Source organism: Pseudophryne corroboree, chromosome 1 (assembly GCF_028390025.1).
Source record: "Pseudophryne corroboree isolate aPseCor3 chromosome 1, aPseCor3.hap2, whole genome shotgun sequence".
Taxonomy (NCBI): Eukaryota; Metazoa; Chordata; class Amphibia; order Anura; family Myobatrachidae; genus Pseudophryne; species Pseudophryne corroboree.
In genome coordinates, this window is record NC_086444.1 from 84,197,010 (window position 1) to 84,223,629 (window position 26,620).

General features: G+C 47.3%; 1 protein-coding gene across 1 annotated transcript in view; it reads left to right on the forward strand.

The window, feature by feature from the left end:
* WDR70 (WD repeat domain 70) overlaps window positions 1-26,620 on the forward strand; it is a 672,355-nt gene that overhangs the window by 636,976 nt on the left and 8,759 nt on the right. The window contains exon 18 of the mRNA XM_063961183.1: window positions 18,142-18,304. Coding sequence (XP_063817253.1) covers window positions 18,142-18,304 — 163 coding nt within the window. The remainder of the gene's footprint in view (window positions 1-18,141; window positions 18,305-26,620) is intronic.

The window sequence follows — 26,620 nt, forward strand, 5'->3', positions numbered from 1 at the left end:
TTCGACAAGCAGCTACAATGTGCAGAAATGTTCTTTCCTGGGTAACCTTCAGCAAGTACCTATTTACATTACCATACTACCTTAACTTTTACAAACCTTCTAAAGAAGACAAGTAGAGGTTTTGCTCCTAACGACCAATAAGACTATAGCTATCATCTTATAGACTGTACTAGCTAAATCTGGTTGCTATTGGCAACACTTACACTTGGCCTCTTTAGAAGGTTTGATACCTCTTCCCCTTAATCTGCCAGTCAGCTAATATGAAAGTCAAATGTCATGTGATGCAGGTCGTCATGTCAGCCACCTATGGAAGAAGAACGGCTCCCAGTAGATTTTCCTTTTTTCCTTTTAACCCTTGCCCAAAGTACAGCACTTAGGGGTATATTCAATTGAAGTCGAAAAGTCGGCAGTTTTCGACTTTTTTAGGTCGGAAGGGGTTCCGTCCTATTCAATATAACCCCAAATTATTCGACAAGTCGAGGATTTCGACTTGTCGAAAAGCAAGTGGATCAGCGGAATAGCTGCCGATCAGCTTGCTTCTGTCGGAAATGGGGTTTGGCCCCCTTTTCGACCATCTCAATCCGACTTTAAAAACAGTCGGCCTGAGATGTGGGAGCCGAGAGGAGGAGAGGGGGGAGACCAGCGGGGAGACGGAGGAGAGCCGCAGGCAAACGGGGGAGAGCAGCGCTATAGCAGCGTAGCCGGAGGATGTGTCACAGCCGCCGCTCACAGCAGCGTCCACCCGGCTCCAGCAAGCGAGACCTGCTGTAGCCGGGTGGACGCTGCTGTGAGCGGCGGCTGTGACACATCCTCCGGCTACGCTGCTATAGCCGCTACTGTAGCGCTGCTCTCCCCCTTATACCCGCGGCTCTCCCTCATCTCAATTCGACTTTTTTTAAAGTCGAATTGAGATGTCATTGAATAGCCAAAATGAAATGGTAAGATCCAAAATTAAATGGTATGCTCTTCGGTAGACAGTGACCTGCTCCGTTCTTTACCTGAACCCTCTGGCACTCTTTCTTCATTTGATCCCACAAATGAAGATGAAGTATCATCACTCTTCTCATCCTGCTTCTCCACTACCTCTCCTCTTGATCCTTTACCCTCACAAATAAGTAAAGCTCTGTCTCTGGTGCTCATCCCTACCTTAACTAACATCTGTAATCTCTCTCTCTCTACTGGTATTTTTCCTTCACTCTTCAAGCATGCAGTGATTACTCCCATTTTAAAGAAACAAAATTCTGACCCTTACTCTCTCTCAAACTACCGCCCTATCTCTCAGCTCCCTTGTCTCTCTAAGCTACTTGAGAGACTTGCCTACACTCGACTCACACACTTTCTTAACTCATACACTCTGTTGGACCCACTTCAGTCAGGCTTCCGTTCCCAACATTCCACAGAGACAGCACTGACTAAAGTGGTTAATGATTTGGTCACTACGAAGTCTAAAGGCCACTACTCACTACTTATTCTTCTAGATCTCTCTGCTGCATTTGACACTGTAGACCACTCTCTTCTCATACAGACATTACAATCCCTAGGTCTTAAAGACACAGCCCTTTCTTGGTTTCTATCCTATCTATCTAATCTCTCCTTCAGTGTTCGCTTTTCTGAATCTACCTCCTCTTCGCTACCTCTTTCAGTTGGAGTACCGCAAGGCTCAGTCTTGGGTCCTCTGCTTTTCTCTATCTATACCTCATCTCTTGGTAAACTAATCCGCTCTTTTGGTTTTCAGTATCATCTGTATGCAGATGATACTCAAATCTACCTATCCTCCCCTGACTTGTCCCTATCTGTACTGGACCGTGTCACTGAATGCCTTTTTGCCATCTCATCCTGGATGACATCTCGCCACCTCAAACTGAATATTTCAAAGACAGAGTTAATTATATTTCCACCGGCCAATAGTAGGTACCAACCTGATATCTCTATCACTGTTGAAAACTCGATTATTTACCCTACCCCACAAGCTCGCTGCCTAGGTGTCATCCTTTACTCTGATCTGTCCTTTGTTCCCCACATTCAATCTGTCTCAAGATCATGTTACATGCATCTATAAAACATATCCAAAATACGACCATATCTTACACAAGACACTGCTAAAACTGTAATCCACGCTCTCATTATCTCCCGCATTGATTATTGCAATAGTCTCCTAACTGGTCTTCCCAAAACGAGACTCTCACCACTACAATCTATTCTGAATGCAGCGGTGAGGCTTATCTTCCTTGCTAGACGTTCATCGTCTGCAGATCCACTCTGTCAGTCCCTCCATTGGTTACCTGTACTCTACCACATTCAATATAAAATACTTTTACTCACACACAAGGCCATTAACCAAACTACACCAACGTACATCACTTCGCTTATCTCAAAATATCTCCCAACCCGACCTCTTCGCTCTTCACAAGACCTGCGTCTCTCATCCACACTCATTACTCGCTCCCACTCACGATTGCAGGACTTTCATCGGGCTGCACCCACTCTGTGGAATGCCCTACCACGCACAATAAGACTCTCCTCTAGTCTCCAAACCTTCAAGCGTTCCCTGAAAACTCACCTCTTCAGGCAAGCATACCAAATTCCAGAACCGCCCACATAACTTTCATAAACCTTCCTATCAAATTGCATCCACTCTGTACAGTCCACACATATCCTCACGTCTTCTCATTCTATGCAATAGATAGCACCTTTCCTTATGTACACATGCCTATTTCCCTATAGATTGTAAGCTTGCGAGCAGGGCCTTCCTACCTCTATGACTGTTTGTTATCACCCATTTTGTTATTGTTATTTCAAATTGTAAAGCGCAACAGAATTTTCTGTGCTATATAAGAAACTGTTAATAAATCAATAAATAATAGCCCTTGCCGGATCCATTCCGAAAAATTAATGTCGGAATGGATCCGACTTCAATTGAATATACCCCTTATACTATGTTGAGTCACGTTATTATGATCACCTCCTGCATGTGACGTAGGCAGCGCGTAACCCATGAAGTGCGTCACGTGTCGTGCGCTGGCTTGGTGGGTGTATAAGGTGTGAGATAGGCCGTCTGCACACATATCACTCGTCGCTGTCATGGGTAAAAGGGGCGATTTATCAGAGTTGCAGTAATGGATGATCATCGGCTTTCGGGGTCAAGGGTGGCAGTATTTCTGACACAGCGCAGTGTGTGAACTGTCCGCGTGCTGCTGTGGTGAAGGTGTATCCTGACTGGACAAATGGCCCCATTGCGAATAACCGACGTGGAAACTGCGGAGCACCACGTGCCATTGATGTGAGAGGTGAACATTGGCTACGAAGGTGCGTGAGGGCTGACCGACGCACGTCAGTGGAGCAGCTCACCATCATAATAAACCTGGGGGCTACCAGACCTGTGTCTATAACAGTTCAGCAAACGTCTAGCTGCTGTCCGTGCTGCACACGGCGGTTACTCTGGCTATTAGCTGGTGGTCATAATAATGTGACTCCACCGTGTATAACGTCAGTAGAAAAGCTGAAGGAGCCGGCTGTAAATACATAGCGTTTAGTATTATTGTCATGTAGTAGCGTTAGGAAATGACTGACAGTACATTATGCATTCCCGTTCTGTGTTATACAGCAGTGTGACACTAATGGCATCATACTGTGGCACACAGAGACCCATTCTTAGTTTCACAGTTCTCACTTAAATAGACTTATTTTTATTTTTTTTAGTTTAAATTGGTCGATAAACGGTTATCTCACAGATAATGTCTGACTGACTTAAACCACATAAAAGTATCATTCAAAGCTTTTAATACTTTTTCAGGCCGAAAATAATAGTAACCACACTTGTTAAACAGCAGCAACCATTGTGGACCCCTTCAAAAACTTGGGGCCATCCTAAGGTTTCCTGACATTTGTGGTTACGGAGACTTGAATTATGTAATTCAGCTCCAGCGGCCACGCCCAGCCTGGGAGAACGTGCAGGGCCCACCAAAACAGATACGTAATTCTAGATCTGCTCATCTCTTTGATGCCAAGTGCCAATGTGTCCTAGAGGAAGCAAGTGTTCAGAAGAATGCCTTAATAGAGATGTCTGTAATTACTGGGCTATAAATAGCGCCGCTCGCTGCGTGTGAGTCAGAAGGAAGTTGTAGAACCCTGGAGACTGACTCTTCCACTCATCCTCTATATGGCAGACGTCCAAGGCGAAGCAAATAATATTAATAGACCCTTCTCATATTCTTATGTGAATTATACAGGTGTAGGTAGCTATAAAAAGCCCTGGCACGTTGGTCCTGGCTAAAAACTCTGCAGCGGGCTTCACTGGTAAAATGACACTTGGCAAAGACCGTTCAGGATGGTTTCTTAAGATCAATTTGGCATTTCATCGGGCAGATCCATATCATTATAATGAGTTGCTGCTGTAGGCATTTTCATTAGATGCCCTCAATTAATATTTCTCTTACGTCCTAGAGGATGCTGGGGACTCCGTAAGGACCATGGGGTATAGACGGGCTCCGCAGGAGACATGGGCACTCTAAAGACTTTAGAATGGGTGTGCACTGGCTCCTCCCGCTATGCCCCTCCTCCAGACCTCAGTTAGATCCTGTGCCCAGAGGAGACTGGGTGCACTGCAGGGGAGCTCTCCTGAGTTTCTCTGAAAAAGACTTTTGTTAGGTTTTTTATTTTCAGGGAGCACTGCTGGTAACAGGCTCCCTGCATCGTGGGACTGAGGGGAGAGAAGCAGACCTACTTAAATGATAGGCTCTGCTTCTTAGGCTACTGGACACCATTAGCTCCAGAGGGTCGGAACGCAGGTCTCACCCTCGCCGTTCGTCCCGGAGCTGCGCCGCCGTCCTCCTCACGGAGCTGGAAGATAGAAGCCGGGTGAGTATGAGAAGAAAGAAGACTTCAAAGGCGTCAGAAGACTTCAGATCTTCAATGAGGTACTGCACAGCGGTAACGCTGCGCGCCATTGCTCCCACATTCACACACACACTGGCGGCACTGTATGGGTGCAGGGCGCAGGGGGGGGCGCCCTGGGCAGCAATTATAAACCTCTAGGGACACTGGCATAGATATATATATATACTGCGGAGGCAGTATATTACAGAAACCCCCGCCAGTATAAAGATTTGAGCGGGATCGAAGCCCGCCGTTGAGGGGGCGGAGCTTGATCCCCCAGCACTAACCAGCGCCATTTTCTCCACCGCACGCTGCAGAGAAGCTGGCTTCCCGGACACTCCCGTGCTGAACACAAGTACGGGGGGGGGGGGCACATTTATTTGGCGCAGTGAGTATATATATATAAAAGCGCTGTACTGACTGGGATTTTATTCCAGTGTCCGGTGGCGCTGGGTGTGTGCTGGCATACTCTCTCTCTCCAAAGGGCCTTATTGGGGAACTGTCTCCATATAGATATATATCCCTGAGTGTGTGGGGGTGTCGGTGCGTGTGTGTCGGCATGTCTGAAGCGGAAGGCTCATCTAAGGAGGAGGTAGAGCAGATGATTGTGGTGTCTCCGTCGGCGACACCGACACCTGATTGGTTAGATATGTGGAATGTTTTAAATGCAAATGTGTCTTTATTACATAAGAGATTGGACAAAGCAGAGTCCAAGGGAAAAAAAATGGTTTGGCTGTATCACAGGGCCCTTCAGGGTCTCAGAAACGTCCCCTGTCCCAAGTAGCAGACACTGATACCGATACGGATTCTGACTCCAGTGTCGACTACGATGATACGAAGTTGCACCCTAGGGTGGCCAAAAGTATTCATTATATGATTATTGCAATAAAAGATGTTTTGCATATCACAGATGACCCCTCTGTCCCTGACACGAGGGTATGCATGTTTAAGGAAAAGAAACCTGAGGTAACCTTTCCCCCGTCTCATGAGCTGAACGCTTTATTTGAAAAGGCTTGGGAAACTCCAGACAAGAAACTGCAGATTCCCAAGAGAATTCTTATGGCGTATCCTTTCCCCGCGCAGGACAGGTTACGGTGGGAATCCTCGCCCAGGGTGGACAAGGCTTTGACGCGCTTGTCCAAAAAGGTGGCGCTACCATCTCCAGACACGGCAGCCCTCAAGGATCCTGCTGATCGCAGACAGGAAACTACCTTAAAATCAATTTATGCACATACGGGTGCCTTGCTCAGACCGGCAGTAGCGTCAGCTTGGGTATGTAGCGCAGTAGCAGTATGGGCAGATAACTTGTCATCTGACATTGATACCCTAGATAGGGATAGCATTTTATTGACCTTGAGTCACATTAAAGACACAGCCTTATATATGAGAGACGCTGCGAGAGACGTTGGGCTGTTAGGTTCAAGAGCCAACGCCATGGCAATTTCTGCTAGGCGAGCCCTGTGGACCCGCCAATGGACGGGTGATGCCGACTCAAAGAGACATATGGAAATGTTGCCTTACAAGGGTGAGGTTTTATTTGGGGAGGGTCTCGCGGACCTGGTTTCCACAGCTACCGCGGGTAAATCTTCTTTTTTACCTTATGTTCCCCCACAGCAAAAGAAAACACCACAATATCAGATGCAGTCCTTTCGGTCGCATAAGTCCAGAAGAGGTCGGGGCTCTTCCTTCCTCGCCAGAGGTAAGGGTAGAGGGAAAAGAATGCCTGCTACGGATAGTTCCCAGGAGCAGAAGTCCTCCCCGGCTTCTACTAAATCCACCGCATGACGCTGGGGCTCCACTGATGGAGTCCGCGCCGGTGGGGGCAGGTCTTCGACTCTTCAGCCAGGTCTGGGTTCTGTCAGACGTGGATCCTTAGGTGATGGAAATTGTATCCCAAGGCTACAAACTGGAATTCGAAGAGGTGCCTCCTCGCCGATTTTTCAAGTCGGCTTTACCAGTTTCTCCCCCAGAGAGGGAAATAGTTTTAGCTGCAATTCAAAAACTGCGTCAACAGCAAGTGATTATCAAGGTTCCCCTAGACCAACAGGGGAAAGGGTACTATTCAACCCTGTTTGTGGTCCCGAAACCGGATGGCTCGGTCAGACCCATTCTGAATCTAAAATCCCTAAACCTGTACTTGAAAAAGTTCAAATTCAAGATGGAATCGCTCCGGGCAGTTATCTCCAGCCTGGAAGGGGGGGGGGGGGTTTATGGTGTCACTAGACATAAAGGATGCATACCTTCATGTCCCCATATATCCCCCTCATCAGGTGTACCTGAGATTCGCTGAACAGGACTGTCATTACCAGTTTCAGACGTTGCCGTTTGGGCTTTCCACGGCCCCGAGGATTTTCACCAAGGTAATGGCGGAAATGATGGTGCTCCTGCGCAGGCAGGGAGTCACAATTATCCCGTACTTGGACGATCTCCTGATAAAAGCGAGATTGAGAGATCAGTTGCTGAAAAGCGTGTCGCTCTCCCTGAGAGTGCTGCAGCAGCATGGCTGGATTCTAAATCTACCAAAGTCACAGTTGATTCCAACGACTCGGCTATCTTTCTTAGGCATGATTCTGGACACGGAACAGAAGAGGGTTTTTCTCCCAATGGAAAAAGCCCAGGAACTCCAGAACATGGTCAGAGACCTGCTAAAACTAAAAAGCGTGTCAGTCCATCAATGCACTCGAGTACTGGGAAAAATGGTGGCGACCTACGAGGCCATCCCCTTCGGCAGGTTCCATGCGAGGACGTTTCAGTGGGACCTTCTGGACAAGTGGTCGGGGTCCCATCTACAAATACATCAGAAAATAAGCCTGTCCCCCAGGGCCAGGGTGTCTCGCCTGTGGTGGCTGCAGTGTGCTCACCTTCTCGAGGGTCGCAGGTTCGGCATTCAAGACTGGGTTCTGGTGACCACGGACGCGAGCCTCCGAGGATGGGGAGCAGTCACACAAGGAAGAAATTTTCAGGGACTATGGTCAAGCCATGAGGCTTGTCTACACATCAACGTACTGGAATTGAGGGCCATATACAACGGCCTATGACAAGCGGAGAATCTTCTTCGCGACCTACCGGTTCTGATTCAATCAGACGTCACAGCCGTGGCTCATGTAAACCGCCAAGGCGGGACAAGGAGCAGAGTGGCAATGGCGGAAGCCACCAGGATTCTTCGCTGCACGGAAAATCACATAAGCGCTCTGTCAGCAGTCTTCATTCCAGGAGTGGACAACTGGGAAGCAGACTTCCTCAGCAGACACGATCTCCATCCAGGAGAGTGGGGACTTCATCAGGAAGTTTTTGCAGAGATAACAAGTCATTGGGTGCTTCCTCAAATAGACATGATAGCGTCACGCCTCAACAAGAAGCTTCGGAGGTATTGTGCCAGGTCAAGGGACCCTCAGGCAGTAGCGGTGGACGCCCTGGTGACACCATGGGTGTTTCAGTCGGTCTATGTGTTCCCTCCTCTTCCGCTCATCTAAAAAATACTGAGAATCATAAGACGAAAAAGAGTGCAGACAATACTCATTGTTCCAGATTGGCCTCGAAGAGCCTGGTATTCAGATCTTCAGGAAATGCTCACAGATGATCCGTGGCCTCTTCCTCTCAGGGAAGACCTGTTGCAGCAGGGGCCCTGCGTGTTCCAAGACTTACCGCGGTACGTTTGACGGCATGGCGGTTGAACACCAAATCCTAACTGGGAAAGGTATTCCGGAGGAAGTCATCCCTACTCTGATAAAGGCTAGGAAGGAGGTGACAGCGAAACATTATCACCGTATCTGGAGGAAGTATGTATCTTGGTGTGAAGCCAAGAATGCTCCTACGGAAGATTTCCATCTGGGCCGTTTTCTCCACTTTCTACAGACAGGAGTGGATATGGGCCTAAAGTTAGGCTCCATTAAGGTACAGATTTCGGCCCTATCAATTTTCTTTCAGAAGGAATTGGCTTCTCTCCCAGAAGTCCAGACTTTTGTAAAGGGAGTGCTGCATATCCAGCCTCATTTTGTGCCCCCAGTGGCACCATGGGACCTTAACATGGTGTTACAGTTCCTAAAATCTCACTGGTTTGAGCCTCTTCAAACAGTTTAATTAAAATTTCTCACTTGGAAGGTGGTCATGTTGTTGGCCTTGGCATCTGCAAGGCGGGTGTCCGAATTGGCGGCTTTGTCTCACAAAAGCCCCTATCTGATTTTCCATGTGGATAGAGCAGAATTGAGGACTCGTCCTAAATTTTTGCCTAAGGTGGTTTCATCTTTTCATCTTTTCATATGAACCAACCTATTGTGGTGCCTGTGGCTACAGGTGACTTGGAGGATTCCAAGTCCCTTTATGTAGACAGGGCCTTAAAAATTTATGTAGCCAGGACGGCTCGGGTTAGGAAAACAGAGGCAGAGGACTTCCGGTCGGCGGACCCGCAGCAGGCCGCGTTTTAAATGAGCTGTCCGGTCCCTGACACCTCGAGCTGGTTTTGGGGGTCTTCACACCGGGACCTGTGCCCCAAATTAACATCAAGGGCCAGCGGAGATATTGGTGGGAAAGAGGTGCGCATCCCCCCGGCTCCCCACCGCCTGATTTCACCGGACCATGCGCTTCAGCTGTGGTGCACGCTGCCCGCGGCCGCCATCTTAGAGGTGGCCGGGCACTCTACGGCTCCTGTCCCGCACCGACTTCCAGCCTGAAGCGACCAAAGTGTGAGGCCCAGCTCGGCACACAAACGGCTGAACCCTGTGCCTCTATCGCTGGCGGCAAAGACACCCGCGTATGCCCGCCGGGAGAGAGGAACCGACCTGCGGTGGGGTGAGTGCGCTGAACCGGGCTCCCCCCCCCCCCTCCCCCTCCGCCTGCTACCCTCACTGACAGTGCGCTGGACATATACGCGCCACGCTGATCACCCGCGAACGGAGGTCACCCAGCACGGGACAGAGGCACCTTATGGGAGCGACATAGCTGCTTTAACCAGCTGGAACACCCTAGCCGACTCCAAACACCACAAATAGGCCCACACATCGTGAGGTCCAGAGGCCAGTGACGCCTAACAGCATCAGCCGCGGGGGTGACAAAATATCTCCCCATAAAACCAACCCCACACACCCTGATTTGGGTAATATATTACATGACCTACAGGACATAGACAGCTCGATACAGAACCTCTTACAAACTGGATCGTATGGACCTATTGCCCTAAGCGCAGCAAGTACATGCTCACAATTACTCCCTGCAGGGCAGGATATCTCACTATACTTATTTTCTCACTGAAAAGCACCACTACTGCGTTTCTATGGATAAATACGTGGCCAAGACACAGAGAGGGGGACGTGGCTCAGCATCTGCAAAAACTAAAGACACCAGGGCATCTGCCTCAGCCTCCGTCAATTCACCGCCCCCGTCGCCTTCGGCTAATGTCCTAGATGTCGTACCAGATTCTGCTAGATACACCGTAGACGCGGTGGCCAGAGCGCAGGAAATCTCAGATATATTGTCGCCACTGCTAGACAAGAAACTTGCGGGGCTGAAGGACGCCATCGAATCTACCATGACGCAATTAAAAGAACACAGCACACGGCTTGATGAAGCCGAACAACGGGTCTCAAACTTGGAAGATGATCTGACTACAGCCCGCGCTGACATTGATTCCCAGGCGTCATCCATCTCCGCAATACAGGAGAAGCTAGAAGATTTAGAAAATCGCAATCGTCGAAACAATCTTCGGATGATCGGCTTACCAGAATCCGTTAGACCGAAAGAATTGATGGCCCTGGTCTCTTCCTGGTTGCCGGTAGAATTAGGCTGCATGGTAGAAGGGGAATCCTTGGCAATTGAAAGGGCACATCGTATTGGCCCGGACCTCCAGACAGACCGGCGGAGACCTAGACCGGTCATATTCAAATTCCTCAACTACACTGTTAAAGTCAAGGTGATGGACGCATACCGCAAAGCTAAAGAACTATTCTATCACGGAGACAAGCTGCTCCTATTCCAGGACTTCTCCTACGGCGTGGCCATGAAGAGGAGGGAATTCTCTCCTGTATGCAAGATTTTGTTCGACGAGGGCATAAGATTTGCCCTGCTCTATCCGGCGAAACTTCGTACCCAACACAACGGCAAGACGTACCTGTTTGACTCATCCTCAGAAGCAAAGACTTTTGCAGAATCTGTGCGGAGCCGCTCCTCACCGGCCTCTAAAGACAGAGACTGATCACGAACTCCAACACGAAACTAACATCTGTATTATCTCCCTTATGGAGGTCGTGGTTGGTAATGTATGGCTGATCATCACTGTTCTTTACGTTTGGTTTATTGCAATATTAGCTGCCCTTGAATTTGTCAAATGTTGGGCCTTCCCATCTTTTCATGTCCACCCCTCCCTTTTCCTCCCTTTGCCCCTTTTTTCTCCACCCCTCCCCCCATCCCCCTTCCTACTCTTTATTCTGATCGAAACTGCACCACTAGTTTATAGTGAGTCTTTCAGACCACTGTTATGGGTTCAAAAAAATACGAAAAATGGACATACTGTGACACAATGTTTGCAAATAATTTTAGTATCAATGTTAGGACACGGATCTGTTGCCTCAGTGACAGGTTGGGTCCCCACGCTCGCTGGGACATGGGGGACTCCGCAAGTTCTTTCAAAAATGTTTTATGTGTCCGACAGGACGGGTATCGGTTAGATCCACAATTAATATGACAACTCCACTCGAGCTTAAGACGAGTCTAAAATTCCTTACATGGAATGTAGAAGGTCTTAACACTCCGATTAAGCGTAGGAAGATATTACAACACCTCAAACGCCTGCGGCCGGATGTGGCGATGCTGCAGGAAACTCATTGGAAATCGGGAGACCCCAACGTGCTTAGAGACAATTGGATCCAGGGTTTTAGCTCAGCATCGTATACCTCCAAGAAGCGAGGGGTAGTGATCCTATTCCATAAATCTCTTAGTTATAACATACTAGACACTCTGGAAGACGTAGGCGTAGGTTCTTATTCCTAAAAGTACAATTAGAGGGGGAACTGTATACATTAGTATCCATATATGCACTGAATTCAGATCATAATGCTTTCTTTACTGACGTTTATGTCCGACTCCAGGAGTGGGCGGAGGGTCACCTGATCATAGGCGGAGACTTTAATTCCACACTGCAGCCGGCCCTGGATAGGTCAGGTGCCCTTGGAGGACGCTATTATTCCATACCAGCATCATTGCAACTTTGGCTGACCTCACTCCATTTAATAGATCCATGGCGACACCAACACCCAGTTGAACGGGAATACACCTTCTATTCTCACCCACATGCCACGTCTACTAGAATAGACTATTGGCTGCTACCAGTGGGACTATTATCCAGGTTAAGAGATTCAAAAATAGAAAATATTGCCATATCGGACCACGCACCAACATGGTTCACACTAGACCTAAAATCTCCTAAACAGACCTCCTTTAATTGGAGATTTCCCTCACACCTATATAAATCCCCTGATTTTAAGTCATACTTAGAGACTCACTTTCTCAATTATACCAAAGACAATGCACAACACGTAGATGACATTGGTCTTTTCTGGTCTGCCTCCAAGCCGGTGGTGCGCGGTCACTTCATCGCGTATGTCGCAGGCAAGCGTAAGCGCCTTAATCAAAGGTTTTGCGACCTTGGCCTGACACTGACGAATGCATATGCGACGCTGTTAACCTCCCCGACGGAAGACAATCGAAAAATTTACACAGAGACCAAACACCTTTATGATACTCTATGCACAGAGAGAGCTCAATACGCTTTAGATTTCCAAAAGCATAAATACTTCAAGTGGGGAAACATAGCCGGCAAACTCCTGGCAAACGTAGTGCGTAGCCAACGACCCACTTCGCGCATTCTCGCCCTTCAGTCTAATACCCAATTATCCTCCGACCCGACTGTTATAGCTGATTCCTTTCTATCCTACTACAAGGAACTATATACGACGCCACCAGACGACCCTATTAACGGCATGGATTTCCTACGATCGGCAGGGGCTCCCACACTGACGGCGGAAGATAGAAACTCCCTCATATCCCCTATTACTGACCTAGAACTGACAACAGTAATTAAACATCTAGCCAATGGAAAATCCCCAGGTCCAGATGGTCTGAGTGCAGAATATTACAAACTGCTGCTGCCTCATATCACTCCCCACATATTGGCCCTATTTAACTCCATTCTGGCCGGCGGAGCTGCTCCGCGCGCCTTTAATCATGCGCGCGTGATAGTATTACCAAAACCAGGGAAGGACCCCACCTTAGTTCACTCATACCGCCCGATCTCACTCCTAAACCAAGATTTCAAGATCTTAACAACACTCATAGCGCACAGGTTACAAGTGGTACTGCCCATGCTATTACATCCATCACAGACTGGCTTTGTGAAAGGGAGGATGTCTGTACGTAATATCAGGCAGTTGGTTGCCGCATTGACCATATCGGCTGGATCACCAGGCGGGACATCCTTGATAGTGAGCTGCGACGCAGATAAGGCGTTTGACCACGTATCGTGGTCTCATTTGTTGAGGGTGCTCCACTGGCAGAGATTTGGAGCTGATTTTGTAAAATTCTTCCGCACCATATACGACACGCCCTCTGCGTTCCTCACAGTGAATGGACTAAATACGGACACATTTACACTACATAGAGGAACGAGACAGGGATGCCCCTTGTCCCCACTCCTCTTCGACCTAGCATTAGACCCACTTATCAGACATTGTTATCTGAACTCTGATTGGCAGGGAATTGGAACTGGCGGTCACAACCTTAAGGTCACGGCTTACGCAGATGACCTATTATTGTATTTTTCAAACCCTCAACATGCGTTCCCTAGTCTATTATCGTTGTTAGCGACCTTTGAGTCGGTCTCAGGGTTTAAAATGGATAAATCTAAGACGGAAGCATTGGCGTTACATCCAAAGGCCACACGAGGATGGAGCTCACAGTTCCCTTTCCGCTGGGCGAGCAACTCAATTATGTACCTGGGCCTTAAAATTCCTGTTCACAAGTCAGACCTTTATAGATACAATTTTCCACGAATAATAACCCGCATGTTGAATGACTTTCAAACATGGAAACACCTGCCCCTGTCCTATTTAGGACGCTGTCATCTAATTAAAATGATCTCCTTCCCGAGACTATTATACCCCATCCAAATGCTGCCTTTGTTAATATCGGAGACACGCATAAAGACCCTAAATAAGGCCTGCAGCGAATTCATTTGGGCACACAAAAAACCTAGGATTTCCCTGTTTAAACTGAGCCAACCACAAAAATTAGGAGGTGTCAACTTACCCTGCATCAGAAGTTATACGCTGGCGGCGAATTATCGATACGCCATTGATTGGATACATGAGACGGAGATCTTTGCTAACTCCGGCTTGGAGCAGGCTTTCTGCCCTGAGCTTTCTCTAGTCAGTTTGCTACACACGCGTCCATCGGCCCTCCCTCCACAGGTCAAAAACAATATACTGCTAGCATCGACTTGCGCGGCATGGAGGCAGACGCGCTCAAGGATGGGTATCTCCAGCTATAACACGACTTTTCTGCCCCTGACTCATAACCCAGACTTTCAGGGGACTGCGACACGCACGATATTGACAGACCTGGCGGGAGGAGGTGTTAGGTTGTTATACCAGATGATTTGTAGAGACACTCGACAGATTTTCACATACTCTCACCTTTGCGAAAGCTGCCCACAACTTAAGATACCATTATTCGTATATTTCCAGATACGGAGTTATGCAAACAAATCTATAGCTACTATGACCGCAGAGGATTGGAACAATGCCTTGGACACTACTTTACAATCGACACCTAAAACACACCCATCCACGGCATTGCTTTACACATACATCAAAAAACCCATTGACTGGGAGTCTACACAGACAGGGTTAGTAAAGTGGTCATCAGATTTCCCATCTCTTGACACCTCCACCATGCTCAAAGCTTTTAACAGGATCAACAAAACCCTTATATCTGCTTCATTTGCGGAGATGAATTATCAAATCTTACACCGATCCTATATCACACCTAAATTAAGGCTTCAAATGGGAACAGCCTCTGATTCTAAATGTTTCAAATGCGGCATGATAGACGCGGACATTTACCATTGCATGTGGAGCTGCCATGAAGTGAGCAAATTCTGGGGCCTAATACATACCTTCATCAAAGACAAACTACATCTCACCATAGACATTTTCCCGGAATGGGTCATGTGGGACATACACCCGATGCACTCTGTTCATAAACTACCGATAGGACAGCTCCAGTTACTGACCAAAGTAGCAGCAGCAGGCAAGAAAACTATTTTATCGCAATGGATAGCCACCGACTCATTAGCTCTAGCTTTATTCCTACCAAGACTATCATACTTATTCCACATGGAGTGGCTAGAAATGCTACTTGATAAAGAAAAGAAAATAGCTAAATTCTTTGGCATATGGCTTCCCTACATACTGACGCTGGACGATCGGGTGAAAACCCCTTTACGACAGGCCATATCTCATACTACGTGGTATAATCTGGAAATTTTAGACCAGGGACACCCACCCTTTTAAAACGGACACTAAAAGGTTACACTAAGGTTCTGTCAGTTGTATTTTGTTATGGTTGAATTGTCCCACACTGAATATTTCAGAATGTAAGATGTTATAAGAGGTTCTAACATGTTTGTATATATCATGTTTATACATATCACGAAACAATGTATGTTAATAGAACACAGATGTCCAATAAACTATTTTTCAAAAGGAAAACAGAGGCTCTGTTTGTCCTATATGCAGCCAACAAGGTTGGCGCTCCTGCTTCTAAACAGACTATTGCTCGCTGGATCTGTAACACGATTCAGCAGGCTCATTCTACGGCTGGATTGCCGTTACCAAATTTGGTAAAGGCCCATTCCACTAGGAAGGTGGGCTCTTCTTGGGCGGCTCCCCGGGGCGTCTCGGCATTACAGCTTTGCCGAGCGGCGACTTGGTCGGGTTCAAACACTAAATTCTACATGTTTGATACCCTGGCCGATGAGGACCTCATGTTTGCTCAATCGGTGCTGCAGAGTCATCCGCACTCTCCCGCCCGGTCTGGAGCTTTGGTATAATCCCCATGGTCCTTACAGAGTCCCCAGCATCCTCTAGGACGTAAGAGAAAATAAGATTTTAAACCTACCGGTAAATCTTTTTCTCCTACTCCGTAGAGGATGCTGGGCGCCCGTCCCAGTGCGGACTAAATTCTGCAAGACTTGTATATAGTTATTGCTTACATAAAGGTTATGTTACAGTTTTGATCAGTCTCTGGCTGATGCTGTTTGGTTTCATACTGCTAACTGGTTCGTATGTTCCAAGTTGTACGGTGTGGATGGTGTGGGCTGGTATGTATCTTGCCCTTAGATTAACAAAAATCCTTTCCTCGTACTGTCCGTCTCCTCTGGGCACAGTTCTTTAACTGAGGTCTGGAGGAGGGGCATAGAGGGAGCAGCCAGTGCACACCCATACCTAAAGTTCTTTTTAGTGCCCATGTCTCCTGCGGAGCCTGTCTATACCCCATGGTCCTTACGGAGTCCCCAGCATCCTCTACGGACTAGGAGAAAAAGATTTACCGGTAGGTTTAAAATCTTATTTTGTGTATCGCACACGCATCCATCCCTATATTCATAATCCCTTCCCTTATTACTTTTACTGGGGAATTAATAGTAGTTTGTAAAAAAAAACGAACAGGAAATTTTTTAATATATTAAGATTTTTATTTTTTTTATTAACTCAAAAATGAATAGCTAATGGTTACCTGATAATCTGCAAAAAGAACCGCTAGTCTTAAGGCCCATACACACTTGCCGAGAAAATGAGCGACGTCGCTCACTTTCCCCCTTCCTGAGCGACGTCGCTCACTTTCCCCCTTCCTGAGCGACGTCGCTCACTTTCCCCCTTCCTGAGCGACGTCGCTCATTTTCTCGGCAAGTGTGTATGCCACCAGCGGCAATCGATGCGCGGCCCCGCGGGTCGGCAATGATCGTCGCTGTCGGCAGTGCATGCATGCTTTATCTGGACTGTCGTCCAGGAGCTGCATGCACAGCCGGCCGCTGTGTGACGTCACTGAGTGATATGAACGGTCATATCGCTCAGTGTGTACAGTCGGCCGCCGACCGCCCGGCCCGGGAGCGACGTCATCTAGTGTGTATGGACCTTTACATTAAAACTGTTGCTTGTGATATCGTTGCTGGTTGCACTCACACGTTTGTAAACATTTAATCGGCATAGCAGAAATAACAATATTTACATCAAGTTTAACAATGTAAGGGAGGTATTTTTCCCTATGCTCACCATACATCCCGCCAGTAAGCTCACCAAGAACAAGGCACTGTCTCCAGACTCTTCTCAAACAGTGGGGCAGATGTATTAACCTGGAGAAGGCATAAGGAAGTGATAAACCAGTGATATGTGCAAGGTGATAAAGGCACCAGCCAATCAGCTCCAATATGTAAATTAACAGTTAGGATCTGATTGGCTGTTGCCTCTATCACCTTGCACATATCACTGGTTTATCACTTCCTTATGCCTTCTCCATGTTAATACATCTGCCCCAGTGTTTCTGACCTCCCGTCCTCTGGGACCTATAACAGTACATGTATTACAGATCTCCTCAGTATCACAGGTGAAATAATTAGCACCACCTGTGGGTCATTTAAAATGTGTCAGCCAGTAATGCGCCCCAGCTAGGAGATCTGGAAAACATGCACTGTTAAGAGGTCCCTGATGACGAGTTGAGAAACACTGCTCTAGAGCCTACAATAGCTCAAAACAGAAGTTAATATTAGCTTATAGTAAGGTAGAGAGCACAGTTTTATACTTTATTACATCAGTTACTGTACGTCACTTTTTGATACATATTTTTAAATGTTAAAATAATATATTACATTGAGGATTACATATTCTTTTTTGGTTTAATGATCCTTGAAAGCAAATAGACGCTGCCCGGCTTCTCCTATGCATCAATGTAGACTACTTGAGGTGCAAATCTCAGTCGCCCTGTAACTTTTTTGACCAGGAGCTCCTGTATAACTAATCATTTCTGCCAGAACCCACTGTCAAAATTCTGTGTCACTGGGGAAGGGGGTTTATCAAACCTTCGAGACACAAAGTGGAGACGTTGCCCATAGCAACTAATTTAACTGTGGTTATTTTTCAGAGGATGTTTTACATAAAGGTGATTTTGGCTAACTGACGGAGAAAGAATGTTTAAATAAATAATTGTGCATTTCTCTTCCCACAGGTCGCGGTGGGCGTGTCGGCACTCACGGTGGTACCTTGTCTTCCTTTATTGTGAAAAACATCGCCCTGGATAAGACCGATGACAGTAATCCTCGGGAAGCCATTCTGCGCCATGCCAAAGATGCAGAACAGAATCCGTACTGGGTGGTGCCAGCATATTCCGTGTAAGTTTTACCCAGAATGCTTTCTAAACCGGACTGTACAGGTGTTTGGGGACAGCCACAGCATAAACTGTTTATTTGTAAGTCCGATATTAGTCCAACAGCCTCCTGTCCTCTGGATTTAAGGAACAGGCACAGTACCACTTTCCTGATCCAAGATCCAGAAAAAAGCAAGTGGGCTGCTTGTAGATCAGGATGCCAACTGCATCCTGTAGGCAGACTGTATAGCAAGAGCTTTAGGCCCTCATTCCGAGTTGTTCGCTCGCTGCCGTTTTTCGCAGCGATCAAGTGAAAAAGCGGCAATTCTGCGCATGCTCTAAGTACTTTCACACAAAACTTTGTAGTTTTACCCAAGCTCGAGCGACGTTTTTCAGTCGCTCGAGTGATCGTAGTATGATTGACAGGAAGTGGGTGTTTCTGGGTGGTAACTGAGCGTTTTCGGGGAGTGTGCTAAAAAACGCAGGCATGCCAGGCAAAAACGCAGGAGTGGCTGGAGAAACGGGGGAGTGGCTGGCCGAACGCAGGGCGTGTTTGTGACGTCAAACCAGGAACTAATGCAGTCATCGCAAGATAGGAGTAGATCTGGAGCTACTCAGAAACGGCATGAAATTTTTCACACGCAGTTCTGCTAATCTTTCGTTCCCACTTCTGCTAGCTAAAATACACTCCCAGAGGGCGGCGGCCTAGCGTGTGCAATGCTGCTAAAAGCAGCTAGCGAGCGATCAACTCGGAATGAGGGCCTTAATACAGGAGCCTACTTCCTACGCGTTTCATCTAAAGTGACTTTGTCAGGGGCATCCTGTGGGGCTGTTATTAACAAATTAAGAGTCAGCTTTTCATTTTGAAACTATTACTTTTCCTTTTTTGAACATAAATACCCTAAAGAGGACTAAAGAGAGTAGTTGGCATAAAAAAATGTTAAGAAAGCTTCTGCATCCTGACGCAATGTCAGTATACTGTATATTGCAATTCAACGTATAAGTCTGGTTTTTGTTACCTCTGGTGCGTGTATACATTCATTCGTACAGTGTAACGAGAAATGGCATCACCAGTTTTTCAGCGTATTTGCCATGAGGAACGATAGGTACCCTTCTGGGAGACTTAAGCCTGTAAAGAAAAGGGGGTAACTTGTCCAGGTCTGTTCTCTATGGAACCTTTATCATTTGCAGCTTATGGGAGAGATGTATCAAAGCTTGGAGAGGGATAAAGTACTAACCAATCCACTTCTGTCACTGTACACACTGTGTTTGAAAAATGACAGGAGCTGATAGGTTGGTACTTTATCTCTCTCCAAGCTCTTTCCAAGCTTTAATAAATCTCCCCCTTAGTTTTTTTCCGGTGACTATACCCAGCTCCCATTACTGGATAAATCATGATGAGTGTGATGTCCTTTCTAATCTGATGTGACAGCCGTCGGATGATCCAGTATGAAATATTGGCACGCCGTAAGCTTTACTATCACCTGAAAAGAGTGGCTTTTAGAGTTCAGCCTATTTTAACAGCATTATGAATTATTCTGAAGTCTGATTAAATCACATTTTATTCGTGTAAGCAGTGGCCAACTCCATCATATATTTGATAAAAAATCCATTTAGAAATGCAGGTATAGGCAATAAGAGGAATATAGAATGTTTGCAAACCAACTTACAAACTGGGGGATGTAAGTTTTCCCAAAACCATTTGAGTGGACGTCTTTCATTTCGATTGAGTTGGCTCAAAATAATTGTATGTCTGGCAGCTTTCAATAGCGCAGCTTATGCAGGAATAACCCACAAGGCTGATACCTCTATGACATGGATTCTCTTCATGTTCCTCCTTTTGCTCTGTTGTGCTTCCACCAGAAGATGAATGCAGCTTAAACGCTTGTCATAATAGTGATCAATAAATCAGTAGGACAGTGCTGGCCTTTTCCTCACAGCATGTTAGCCAAGCCTTGGCTGTCAATGTCTATTTTCTTGTCACCATAATTTCAGAGAGCAATAATAAATCTGCTCTATCAGTAAGTGCGGTCCCGCATGGCCCCTTCGAGGCAGCACTTGTTCTAACGCCCCCGGTCTCCGCAATACTTCCCAGCCGTTCCTCCCCAGGGTCACCATCCGGAATGGACTGCCGGGACTCTAGTCCCGGGTCCAGACTGTGAGTGGAGTGTACAACAGGCTGCCGTAGAGGTACTGCTCCGTCTGCATTTTGAATTTGGAGCTGGCTGAGAGCCAATCGGAGTTCACGGACTGGCAGCCAATCAGGAGCAGCCGCAGCTCCTGATTGGCTGCCGGTCCACAAGCTCTTGCGGCTAGCTCCAAATTTGAATACTGTCAGCTCTAACCCTCTATGGCTGGCTGCCTGCTCCATACTCCTTCCATGTGCTGCTGCTGTGGTCCCAGCCCTCTGCAGTCATGCCTAGCTCCACCATCTGATGTCCTGTGGCTTTTCCCGGCAACCGGTGCCCAGAACAGTGAGTTGTGATGGGTGGTGGGGGGCCCTGCCTATTCTGGCAGTCCAGGGCCCTAAAATTTCTGATGGCAGCTCTGCTCCCGCCACCTGCTACAGTGCTGAGAGGAAGTAGGGAGAGGCATTTCTGTTATTAACTGGTGAGGGGAATATATCTCATTTGTGCTGTCTTTAAAAGAAGACCTGACCTCTCCGCATAATAGGCTCTCAGTCAGATCCATGCAGTATTATACATCAAAATTACTTAAAAAAATAAAATCACTACGCTATACAGCAGGTATTCTGCAATTCTGCCACTAAAAGAAAAGCAAATGTATAACAGGATGCATTCGGGTCAAGTGATATTTATATTTAAATATGTGACATTCTGCATCTGTGACAGCAAAAAGGGGCGGCCCTTCTTTTTGCAAAAATAAAATGATTCCGATTTTGCTGTTTCAGGCAAAAATTCTAAATCACAAAGACGCACCGAACCCTGCAGTCAGACAGGTGTAGCCGTTATACTGCCGCGCTGAGAGTGACAACACTGGGGGCCCACACTGCACCCATTCCTACAATAGTTCCCTCCCTAGAATCCTGCGTCGGCATCTCCAGCACCGCACACATCACCCAGATAATGGTGCGCTTTGCGCATGTGCAGTAGAAAAATTGCCAGGAAAATGGCCACCGCGCATTTTCCCAAGAGATGGAGGAGTAGGGTGGTGCAATCGCATAGACAGTACTGGTGAATAGTTGCATTAGCATTGCGATTACAGAGGGTATCTGGAATTGAACTTGCATTACTCGCAACTCCAAATCAAGCCCTCGTTCCAAAGGGAAAACTCTGCAACATCATCCTAACATCATAAATCTGTGGCAGTGCTGGAGCAGTCAGTGCTAACCGGAGCGTCTGTAGGGCACACCAGGCAGGCACCCTGCAGTGTGTAGAGCCAGGGCACTGTGCCAGCTCCGCCCCCAATCATGATGTCACGTGAGGGGGCAGCGCCGACAGCAGTAGAAAGTGTAGAGTTGCAGAGACATTCTGGGTGCAGCGGCTCTACACACTGCAGGGTGCCTGCCTGGTGTGCCCTATAGACGCTACGCTTAGCATTGATGCAGTTCTACTGTGCTATTCCAGGCACCCTGCTAGCCAGATGCAGGGCCCTGCTCACACACCCCTCCCTACAGCCCTGGTCCTTGAAGTAAAACATCCTGGCACTGATGCATAGGTGAACATAAGTCAGCTTTGCGTGTTTCGGCTGTGCACATACTCTGGAGCTGACCGCACACAACTACAAGCGATATAGAGACGTATTTAACTTACTTGCTTCTCCACTGAAGGGGCATAACTGGTTTTTTTAAAGAGGCATTCGCACATAGACGCCCACCTTTAATCTCGGACCCTCCATAAATGCAGCACTCACACAGATAAGGAGTAGGTGCCATATAATCACACATTTATAGGAAGGCTATGCGGAGTTGTATGTAGGCGTAGGTACACCTATTTTCCAGGCAAATCTCTTGCACCAGGGCTATGAAACCAAGGATGTGGACAGAGAGGATGCGTCCGCCTGTATGTGTGCAATTCAGCAGACGCATTCTCTCCGTGCCCGCATTGCGGGTGTAATAATGACCAACCTGCTTTCAGCTCTGCATTGGCCTATTTGTGTACATTTTTAGTATCTTCATGATCATCTTTTAATTACAGCATTGGAATAACTCCATGTTTTCATTCACACAGTCCCAGCAGAGATTTAGGGACCTAGGGCAGATGTATTAAGCCTGGAGAAATGATAAAGCAGTGATAAGTGCAAGGTGATAGTGGACCAGTCAATCAGCTCCTAACTGTCAATTGACACATTGGAGCTGATTAGCTGGTGCATTATCACCTTGCACTTATTACTGCTTTATCACGTCTCCAGGCTTAATACATCTGCCCCCTATTTATCAATTATTATTCGCGGGATGTTTACCGAAAACACCCATTTTTACGGGTACCCACAAAAATTAAGGAACCCCTGAATATCCCATGAAGGGACTGCAGCAGATATCTCCAATATCCGTTGCAGTCCCTTCATTTATGGCTACAGAAGCAACCCCATAGATTTCTATGGGGCTACTAGGCTCTCTGATTCAGCATATAGCGCCATCTTGTGATGGTATTACCTCATTGTAGCCTATGGGCTACATTCCTAGAATTTACCAGGAGAGGGATTCTTAGGAACCCTCTCTCTTGTTCGCACACGCACCACAGTGCAGCAGCTAGCCAAAGCATACAGTATAGTCTTCATGGATGCGATCACTTCTACTGATTGTCTGGCCGGGCTTCTATCAGAGCTTGGCAACTCAGTAATAATACAGTCAGGTGAATAAAAATTAATTCATCCTAATTATCGGGAGCTGGCCACAATAAAAATACATTTGTATTAGATTACATTTCTTTTTCCAACCTATATCCATGTGCGGCAGCGCTGTAACCAAACAAGAGTTAACCTGGGTGCTCATGCAGAATTGATGTGCGTTTATTTAGCCACATTTAACATGTCAGACAATAGCTGTCAAGTTCACATGCTTTTAGCTATTGTTCTGCCTGGCTGACATGCACACACATCAACATATGTATCTCCCCCTGTGTAAGCTAATAGCATTTCAGGCCTTTATCCTTCCCACATCAAGGCGCAGCCCTTTTCCCCCCTGGCTACGGTCTCTTAACAAGAGGCTGTAATGCAATCAGCCCACGTGTGGTACGTCAGCCCTCCTGGGATCGGTGTCTATTAAATCTTTCATGACAGTAACATTGCAGGTGTCATGAATGTAACCTAATATGCATACGAGTATGAAGTTCATAGTATGGACGTGTACCGAGTTACCTTTGAGTCCTTGCTTCTGGGAGTGTTTCCCCTAAGTGTTATGGAGTGTGATAAGTAGGTTTAGTCACCTGGCTATAACTTGTAGGTAGCAATGTACTTATCAGAATTTCCAGCTATGTTATAACTGTTATGGTTTAAATATTATTTTGACCTATAGGTTTATATAATGCACACAGCTTGCGGCAGCTCTGTACGCATAAAGTCTCAGGCACAGGTGATCTGGCATAGAGAGTGAGGAAAGTGACACAAAAAGCTAACACTCATTTAGTGGACAACTTTGCAGCCATTGAAGACAAATTAAACCTACAAATGTTCATTTTAGAACCCTCTGAATATTTTATCAGTTATCAGTGATTCACTCGTGGGGGATTTCTGAGTACAGGTTGAGTATCCCATATCCAAATATTCCGAAATACAGATTTTTTTTTTAGTAAGACTGAGATAGTGAAACCTTTGTTTTCTGATGGCTTAATGTACACAAACTTTGTTACAGTAAATACACAAAGTTATTAAACATATGTGTGTATAAGGTGTATATGAAACATAAATGAATTGTGTGAATGTACACAAACTTTGTTTCTCTGACGTCCTAGTGGATGCTGGGTACTCCGTAAGGACCATGGGGAATAGACGGGCTCCGCAGGAGACTGGGCACTCTTAAAGATTAGGTACTATATCTGGTGTGCACTGGCTCCTCCCTCTATGCCCCTCCTCCAGACCTCAGTTAGAATCTGTGCCCGGCCAGAGCTGGATACACCTAGTGGGCTCTCCTGAGCTTACTAGAAAAGAAAGTATTTGTTAGGTTTTTTATTTTCAGTGAGATCTGCTGGCAACAGACTCACTGCTACGAGGGGAGAGAAGCAAACCTACCTGCTTGCAGCTAGCTTGTGCTTCTAAGGCTACTGGACACCATTAGCTCCAGAGGGATCGAACACAGGGCCCGACCTCGATCGTCCGTTCCCGGAGCCGCGCCGCCGTCCCCCTTGCAGAGCCAGAAGACTGAAGAACCCGGAGAAAATCGGCGGCTGAAGACTCCGGTCTTCAATAAGGTAGCGCACAGCACTGCAGCTGTGCGCCATTGCTCCCACAGCACACCACACGCTCCGGTCACTTGTGGGTGCAGGGCGCTGGGGGGGGGCGCCCTGGGCTGCAATATGTATACCTTTTTGGCAAATGTGCACATAATACAGTTTTAAACTGTATATGTGCCTAATCCCCCGCCATACACATTATTAAAAAAGCGGGAGAAACCCGCCGCGGAGGGGGCGGGGCTATCTCCCTCAGCACACCGACGCCATTTTTTCTTCACAGCTCCGCTGGAAGGACGCTCCCCAGGCTCTCCCCTGCAGTATACACTACAAGAAGGGTAAAAAAGAGAGGGGGGGCACATAAATTTAGGAGCAAAAGGTGATATAAGCAGCTATTGGGGGAAAATTCACTTTCTGTTAGTGTAAATCCCTCTGTTATATAGCGCTCTGGTGTGTGCTGGCATACTCCCTCTCTGTCTCCCCAAAGGACTTTGTGGGGTCCTGTCCTCAGTCGGAGCATTCCCTGTGTGTGTGCGGTGTGTCGGTACGGCTGTGTCGACATGTTTGAGGAGGACGCTTACGTGGAGGCGGAGCAGGTGCCGATAAGTGTGATGTCGCTCCCTGCGGGGCCGACACCAGAGTGGATGGATATGTGGAAGGTATTAACCGACAGTGTCAACTCCTTGCATAAAAGGTTCGATGACGCAGCTTTGGGACAGCCGGCATCTCAGCCCGCGCCTGCCCAGGCATCTCAGAGGCCATCAGGGGCTCAAAAACGCCCGCTACCTCAGATGGCAGACACAGATGTCGACACGGAGTCTGACTCCAGTGTAGACGAGGATGAGACAAATGTACAGTCCACAAGGGCCATCCGATGCATGATTACGGCTATGAAAAATGTGTTGCACATTTCTGACATTAACCCGGTTACCACTAAAAAGGGTATTATGTTTGGGGATAAAAAGCAGCCAGTGACTTTTCCCCCATCTGATGAGTTAAATGAATTGTGTGAAGAAGCGTGGTGTTCCCCAGATAAGAAATTAGTGATTTCTAAGAGGTTACTAATGGCGTACCCTTTCCCGCCAACGGAAAGGTTACGTTGGGAAACATCCCCTAGGGTGGACAAGGCGCTCACACGCTTATCAAAAAAGGTGGCACTGCCGTCTCAGGACACGGCCGCCTTAAAGGAGCCTGCAGATAGAAAGCAGGAGGCTATCCTGAAGTCTGTGTATACACACTCAGGTACTATACTGAGACCTGCAATTGCTTCAGCATGGATGTGTAGTGCTGCAGCTGCTTGGTCTGATACCCTGTCAGATAACATTGATTCCCTTGACAGGGATACTATTTTGCTAACCATAGAGCATATTAAAGACGTCGTCTTATATATGAGGGATGCACAGAGGGACATTTGCCGGCTGGCATCTAGAATTAATGCAATGTCCATTTCTGCCAGGAGAGTATTATGGACTCGGCAGTGGACAGGTGATGCTGATTCTAAAAGGCACATGGAGGTTTTGCCTTATAAGGGTGAGGAATTGTTTGGGGATGGTCTCTCGGACCTCGTATTTACAGCTGCAGCTGGGAAGTCGACTTTTTTACCTCAGGTTCCCTCACAGCCTAAGAAAGCACCGTATTATCAAGTACAGTCCTTTCGGCCTCAGAAAGGCAAGCGGGTGAGAGGCGCGTCCTTTCTGCCCAGAGGCAGGGATAGAGGGAAAAAGCTGCACCAGACAGCCAGTTCCCAGGAACGAAAATCCTCCCCTGCTTCCACTAAATCCACCGCATGACGCTGGGGCTCCACAGGTGGAGCCAGGTGCGGTGGGGGCGCGTCTACGGAACTTCAGCGACCAGTGGGTTCGCTCACAGGTGGATCTCTGGGTTCTACAAGTGGTATCTCAGGGATACAAGCTGGAGTTCGAGGCGTCTCCCCCTCGCCGTTACCTCAAATCAGCCTTGCCAGCTGCTCCCAAGGAAAGGGAGGTAGTACTGGC